At 36.2% G+C, this 8241-nt stretch overlaps 1 protein-coding gene across 1 annotated transcript; it reads left to right on the top strand.

The window, feature by feature from the left end:
- The first annotated feature begins 7240 nt into the window (after positions 1–7240).
- On the top strand, positions 7241–8215 carry LOC128992840 (uncharacterized protein K02A2.6-like). Its single transcript, XM_054416583.1, has one exon. The coding sequence runs from the start codon at positions 7241–7243 to the stop codon at positions 8213–8215; it is 975 nt and encodes a 324-aa protein (XP_054272558.1).
- The last annotated feature ends 26 nt before the right edge of the window (positions 8216–8241 follow it).

An 8241-nucleotide genomic window follows, 5' to 3' on the forward strand; every position in this document is an offset into this window, starting at 1 on the left:
AATATATTTTAGTTTGGTTCACTCACATTTGGCATATTGTCCTGAGGTCTACATTAATAGTTTGTTTATTTGCTTGTCATCTGGTTTGATATATTATTGTTTCATGATTACTTTAAGTTTTGGTTTTTGTTAATAAATACAATGAAAGAAGTGGCTCTAACAAAATGGGTTTTAATTTAATATATTTAAGGGCACAACATGGTGGCAGCGGTAAAGACCCAATAAATTGAGTAACAGGGTGTCTAATATATATGCTGCATTACAATGTCAGACTCAGAAAACTCAGATATAACAGTAAGAAGACAAACATCTAAAATGACACAACATTCAGCAACATTGGGCTTCATTGATAAATACTCCTTTAAACCAGAAGATTGGGGCCCATGGTTAAAAAAGTTCAATAGGTACAGAAATGCTACCAATTTAGATCAAATAGATGGAGAAAAGCAAGTAAATTTCCTTATAATATCCATGGGTGATAATGCAGAAAATGTATTAATAGCAGCAGGAGTAACAGAAGAAGATGAAAAGACTTATGATAAAGTGATGGAAAAACTTAATAAGTATTTTACACCAAGGGTGAATTTGACCTATGAGAGAGCGAAATTCAATCAACGAGTACAAAAGCAAAATGAACCGATATCCGATTTTATAACAGATGTACATCAATTAGCTTCTTCATGTGATTACAAAGACATGAAAGACAGCCTTATTAGGGATAAACTCATTGTTGGAATAACAGATTCAAAGTTATCTAAGGAACTTCAACTGATGGCTGACCTAACCTTGCATGAAACAATAAATAGATTGAAACAAAGTGAAATTATAAAGAACCAACAAATTACTGTTAACAGATCAAGAGAACAAGATTTTGCAGAAATAGACCAAGTGAAAAAACATCCGAACTTGAAACAAAACATAAGACAATATACTTCTAATTGTTTTTACTGTGGAGGACAGAGGCATCCTAAGGAGGAATGTCCTGCTCAGAATATTGAATGCTACTACTGTGGATTGCAAGGACACTTCAGCCGATGTTGTAAAAAGAGACAGAATAATAAATACAGAAATCAGAACAATAAATACAGAAACCCAACCCTGAATCAAATTCAGGAAAATACCGAGAACAGATTGGAACAGGATAATAGAAGCGAGGACGGGTATTACATTAACAGAGCTGAAGTTAAGAAAATAAGAGCGACAACAAGGAACTACAATAAACAGAATGAATTTGAAATTGATGTAGGCCTAAAACTTGATGGGAAATTGGAACATTTAAAGATTGACAGTGGAGCCGACGTGACGATTGTGCCTCCAAGAATGGCTAGAAACAAATTATTGACTAAATCAAACATTGTTTTAAAAACACCTGGGGGGAAGTATTTAACAGTTTTAGGTAAATTTGAAGGTGTAATTCAGTATAAGAATAAAACAACTCGTCAAACAATATATGTGATCAATGGTCAAGAGGAAGCATTGATTGGGAAACCATGCATCTCAGCCCTAGGGTTCTTAAGGGTCATCAGAGGAGTTAAAAATGACATTCAGTCAAGTGAATATTGTAGCAACCAGAATATCAACACAGACCTACAGAAGATCAAGAATAAATATCCAAGTTTATTTAATGGGATTGGTAAGATGAAGAAAGGAGCTCAACTTAAACTGAAACAAAATGTGGTACCGATGGAGTTAAAAACTCCTAGAAACATACCTATTCCATTAAGAGAAAAAGTGAAAAATGAACTTAAAAGAATGGTTGAAGCGGGAATAATTGAAGAAGTTTGCGGACCTACGGAGTGGTGTCATCCAATGGTGGTAAGACCTAAACCTAATGGCAGTGTAAGAATATGCATTGATCCTTCAGCTTTAAACAACCATTTACAGAGAGAAAATAACGTTATTAATACTGTTGAGGACTTACTTGGATGTCTAGGGAATTCCAAATGGTATTCAAAATTAGATGCTAATTCGGGGTTTTGGCAAATACCCCAAAAAAAAATAGATAAATAGATAAATAGATGAGGGTTCCTCAAAATTGACAACATTTATAACACCATTTGGTAGATTTTGTTTTAAAAGACTTCCCTTCGGAATTTCAACAGCCCCGGAAATATTTTGTAATAGACAATAGACAATAGACAATAGACAATTAATCTTTATTTACACATTCATTAAGAATAGTAGTAGCGTCAATTTACAATTTTTCTAAATGTGTGGTTGAGGTGTTGTTTAGTCAAAGACCTGTTGATGGTATTCTTCTAAGGAATAGAAAGGTCGATTGATGAGCCATTGATGCAAAGCTGGTTTGAGGTCATCTTCTGACTTGCTTCTTAGATCTGGAGGTAGCCTGTTGTAGATTTTCATTCCTGCGTATGAAGGTTTCTTTTCAAACTGTGCCGTGCGATGTTGTGGAAGGTTGTACTGCATGGTGTTTCTCAGGTTGTGTTGGTGCATTTCGCCACGCCTTGTAGGGTTATTTCTTACTGCAAATAACACAACTTCCTGGATGTAGAGTGCTACAAGGGTAAGTACTTTGAGTGACCTGAATGCTTCCCTGCAGCTGTCGAGTCTGTGGAGTCCTGCAGTTATTCTGACTGCCTTTTTTTGTTTTCTGAGAACTCTTTGCATGTTAGTGGCAGAGGTTCCACCCCATGCTACTAGTCCATATCTCATATGCGACTCGAAAAGTGCAAAGTATGCTACTTTTGTTGTCATGTCATCTGTTGCATTTTTTATCTGTTTAAGAGCATAGATGGTTGAATTTAATTTTTTACATATATTGTCCACATGAGGGGTCCAGGTTAAATTCTTGTCGAGTGTGATGCCCAAAAACTTAGCTTCATCTTCCACTTCTACATCTGGGAGTCGTGGCACTTCTTGAGATTTACGGCCAAAAGCTATTTGAGTTGTTTTAGACGTGTTTACTGCGAGATCATTGTTATAGCAGTATTGGTAGGCCATACTGAGTGACACATAGGATTTTACTTCTAGATTTTCAGCTAGTGGTTCATTAAACACTAAGGTTGTGTCATCAGCATACATAAGAGTAAGGCAGGCGTCTCCTATTTTTTGCGGCAAATCGTTGGTAAAAAGAATAAACAGTACCGGACCCATAACTGACCCTTGGGGAACTCCTCGATTTATTGGTTGAAAATTTGATCTTGTTTTTCTTATTAGGCTGTTATCTCTGTGCCTTAGTTCTACAAACTGACTCCTGTCTGTAAGGTAGCTTTGAAACCATTCTCTTACTATCCCTGATACCCCCAGGGAATCCAGCTTTTTAATGATTAGCTGGTGGTCAAGGCAGTCAAATGCCTTACTGAAATCAAGAAAGATTCCTGTTGTTAGATTTCCTTCATCTAGGCTGTCAATCAGGGACTCAACCATCTGAATTATTGCTGTTGTTGTGGATTTCCCTTTTGTAAATCCATGTTGCAGGTTGTTTAGTAGGTTGTGATTTGTGCAGTGGTCTAAAAGTCTTTTTAAAACAACTTTTTCGTATATTTTGGAGAAGGTGGAAACGAGGGAAATTGGTCTGTAGTTGCTTGCTTCTAATGTGCTACCTTTTTTAAATTTCGGGTATACTTTAGTTATTTTAAGTAGTGAAGGAAAGATGCCTTGTTTTAGGGACTTATTTATCAAATCAGCCAATGGTAGTGCTAGTTCATTGCAGCAATGCTTAAGTATTTTTGACGAGATTTCATCAATTCCAGACGAGTTTTTTGCTTTAAGTTTGTTTATAATCATTTTAACTTCCTTCTCGTCTGTTCTTTGAAAGGAGGAAAACGGTGGACCTGTTTGAGTTACGTCAGGAGTTTGAGCTGTAGTCTTTAGGTGTTTTTGTTTCTCTACTGTTTTTTCTCCTACTTGTGTAAAAAATGTATTCAAATGCTCTGCAACATGGGTCACATTACTTATGAGTTGGCCATCTACTTGAAGGGTTATTTCATTTAGGGATGTTTCCTTTTTGGACCACACTGTGTTTATTGTTTCCCAGATAGCTTTAGATTTATTTTCAGCTTTCATCAAATGGTCAGAGTTAACCTTTTTCCGCATCGTTTTCAAGTACAGGTCATAGTTCTTTTTATTTTCATTAGAAACCCTTCTGTCATCTGGATTTCCCGTCACCTCAAACTTTCATAGAGCTTTAAGAAATTCGGCTTTAAGTCTCACTGCTTCTGGGTCCATAGAGAATTTTAGTTTATGTTTTCTTTGTGTTTTTATCTTCTTTTGGGGGCAGGCTGCATCCATAGCTACTCTCACTATGTTACTAAAAGTTTTAAAAGCTTCTTCGGCATTGTTTATTGAGGTAACACTAAGCCAGTTTTCTTGACTTAGAAGATACTTGAGGTCTTGCAGGTTTTTATTTTTTAGGCAGCGTCCAATTTGGGCTGGATAACTTGAGTTGATGTGTGAGTTGAAGTTTACAGTACAGAGTTGAGCAGTATGATCCGAAAGTCCTGCATTGATGATTTCTGGAGTGAGTTGGTTTGTGTCCATATTTGTACATATCCAGTCAATGGAGGTTTGTGTTAGATTTGTTATTCTCGTAGGTGGAAGCTGTAGTCTCTGGATGTTGTGCATAGCAAGAGTTTCATTTAACGGTTTATACTTTGCCGCACATCAGGATTCTAACGAAACAACACAAAACAGCGTGGTTCTATTATGCACGTAATCCGTGTACACTTGGAAATAGGTTGGCAACACTTAAAGATAATAATACTATGAGCAGCTGATTGACTATTACAACTACGATTTAACCTGTCATTTCGTGTTTATAGTTTCGGTTAGGGATGGACGAGATTGGATTTTTAGTTCGAGACGAGACGAGACGAGATTTTTTATTTCTCATAAAATTTCGAGACGAGATCGAGACGGGATTTCCCTTCTCATACACAACGGGAAATGCACGTTCAAAATTTTTACCTGATTTTGTAACATTGTTAGATGACTGTTTAAATACAAAAATAATGATAATAGGCAAGAATATTTACAATCTTTTATTAAAAAACATCAGCATAACATTTTTTTATTAATCACGCCTAACTTATTAAAAATGCCTACGATTAGAAAACATAGTGATATCAGTTAGGATAGAGTTCAACTTATCCTAAAATAAAATAAATCATAAAATAAAAGCAATATTAATTTTTATAAAATAGTTACTTGTTTGACTTTTTATAGTACGGTACAGTAATAAAACATTCCTCACACTGCTTACACTTAACAAAACTTCTCAAATGTTATTAAAGTAATATTAAAATAATTAAAGTAATATTTACATTTAAAGAATTAATTAAATAAGAACGCCTTCGCAAAGGAAACGCAACTACAACACGCTCCTGTATTGCGGGTATTGCATTGACTTTCTGCAGGCGTTTTTTATTTTTTTTTATTTTTTTTTATTCTCGTCTCGATAAAAATCTCGGCCAAAAAGAAATCTCGTCTCGTGTAACGAGATTTAAAATTTCCCGAAAATTTCCCGAAATTTCGAGACTTGACCATCCCTAGTTTCGGTATTTCTGAACTTTCTGGACTTTTCTTTTAAACGTTTTTAAAACATTCCTACGATCTTAATAAACAAGAAAATACCTTTAAGGCATTTTTTTTGGCACGGAAACCACTTCAAATTACAAAAACATACGGTACTATATTCTCAAAATGTGGGGAGCGAGCTGGCGTAGTGGTTAGAGCGCGGGACTTCAGTCCCTGAGGTCCCGGGTTCGATCCCCGCCAAGTCACCAATGGATTTTATCTAAGTGATAATGCCGCAACCCCTAGGTCTAGCCTGAAGTAATGTGAAAAACAATCCCAGGCTCGTGCCTAGCGTCCTTAGGACAAAAAAAAAATATACTCAAAACGCTGAGCATATTTCTTGCCGAGGGAAAATAGCGGAGTGATACGGACCGCGGGTACTACTTTCTCTAGGGCACCATTTGTGTTGCCAGCTGAACCTAAAAACGTGTTGTATAGTGTTTGAAAGACTAATTATCAGTGGTGATAGGTTACATTGTATCCATGTCCTGTTTACATTTGTAACAGGATGAAAAGTATTATTGGAGACATCCCAGGAATTTTGTGTTATATGGATGATATTTTAATTACCGGAGAAAGTAAACCCGAGCATGACAGCAGACTAGACCGAGTGTTACAAGAATTGGAAAAAGAAGGAGTTACCTTAGATGACAAGTGTGAAATAGGAAAAACAAAGATTTCATTCTTAGGTCACATTATTTCTTCTGGTATGATTCAAGCAGATCCCAAACACTTACAAGCAATAATCGATTTCCCCACACCCAGTGATGTGGGAAGTGTTAGGAGATTTCTAGGGATGTTGAATCATGTCGGAAAATTCATAGAAATCCTTGCTGATATCGTTCAACCACTGAGGGAACTACTAAAAAAAGATAGGGCTTTTGTTTGGGGTCCTAGTCAAGAACAATCATTTAAAACAGCCTTAAAGAGTTTACAAACAACTCCTGCCTTAATACCATTCAATTTGAAAAGGAGAACTATAATTTCGGCCGATTCATCAGCTTATGGTTTGGGTGCAACACTTTTGCAAGAACATCAAGGACATTTAAAACCTGTGGCCTACGCATCAAAGAGCTTAACACCGACTCAACAGAAATATGCACAAATTGAAAAGGAGGCTTATGCAATAGTATGGGCATGTGAACGTTTCAAAAATTTTATAACAGGATTGAAGTTTCAAATTCAAACTGATCATAAACCTCTGATTCCTCTTTTAAGTAGTAAGGGTTTGGATGAACTGCCGCTAAGAGTTCAGAGATTTAAAATGAGATTAATGAGATATTCGTACGACATATTGTGGGTACCAGGAAAACAATTAACAACTGCCGACACGTTATCAAGAGCGCCAATCAACAAAACTGAAGAGGAAGATATTGAGAAACTTGCAGAAGAAGCAGAAGCATGTGTAAGAACAGTAGTTCAATCAATCCCAGTATCATATAATAAATTAGATGTAATAATAAAAAATCAAAGAGAAGAATTACAGGAATTGTTAGATATTACAATTCAAGGATGGCCTAAAAATAAGAACCTATTAAATGAAAGATTAAAAGAATACTGGGATCATCAAGCAGAATTGTCGATCAATGAAGATATACTTATGAGAAATAATCAAATAGTGATTCCTCCATCCTTGAGAAAAGAAATGTTAGATAATATTCATCAAGGTCATCAAGGTATTAAAAGATGTAAAGAAAGGGCTAAAATGTCAGTATGGTGGCCCAAAATTAATCATCACATCGAACAAAAAGTAACCTATTGCCCGCAATGCATTGCTGACAGAGTGCCTCCTCGCCATCCTATGATTCCTACAGAGGTTCCTGAAAGACCCTGGCAGAAAATCGGAGTAGATTTTTGTGAATTCAACAATGATAAATACATAATTCTCATGGATTATTATTCCAAATACATCGATGTATATAAGGTATCTAACTGTTCAACGGCAATATTGATTAAATCAATGAAGACATCGTTTGAAAAGCATGGCATCCCCGAGTCAATTAGATCAGACTCAGGTGTGCAATTTCTATCAGAAGAATGGGAACTATTCAAATCAGAATACGACTTCATAGTGGAAACTAGTTCACCATACCATCATCAGTGCAATGGTCAAGCTGAAAGTGGTGTGAAAATCTTCAAAAACATATTAAAGAAGTGTAAGGATAGACATCTGGGCTTATTGGCATACAATACGACGCCAAAGGAATGTGGTTATAGCCCATCACAACTGTTAATGGGACGGATTTTAAGAACAAATCTACCAGTGAATAAAGCAACTCTACTTCCAGCCACTCCAAATCACAATAGATATAGACTTAGACAAATGGAAGAAAAGAGGAAACAGGAACAACAGTTCAATAAAAGACATAGAGTGACCCAGGTCAAGGATTACCCAGAAAACGCTAAAGTTTGGGTATCGGACCGAAGAGAAGAAGGGGTAATCAAGGAGAAGTTAGAGAACAGGAAATATAACGTTGAAACAAAAAAGGGAGGAAGATATATCAGGAATTCAAAATTCTTATTCCCTATGTTCTCCTCTGGAGGAAGAGAAAATCCTGATAAAGAAAACCCCCATACACAGACACTTACACCAAGATCCAACCTACATAATCATTCTTCAACCATACACAGACCTACCAGAATTGTTAAACCTGCCAAGAGGTTCATAGAAGAACTTTAAGAGGGAGATGTCCTGAGGTCTACATT

This window comes from Macrosteles quadrilineatus, unplaced genomic scaffold (genome assembly GCF_028750875.1).
Source record: "Macrosteles quadrilineatus isolate MER2022 unplaced genomic scaffold, UCM_ALF_1.0 Scaffold_4__1_contigs__length_99947679, whole genome shotgun sequence".
Taxonomy (NCBI): domain Eukaryota; kingdom Metazoa; phylum Arthropoda; class Insecta; order Hemiptera; family Cicadellidae; genus Macrosteles; species Macrosteles quadrilineatus.

Bases quoted from the DNA above. Each gene is read 5' to 3' on its own strand.
- LOC128992840 (XM_054416583.1), top strand. From the start codon at position 7,241: ATGTCAGTATGGTGGCCCAAAATTAATCATCACATCGAACAAAAAGTA.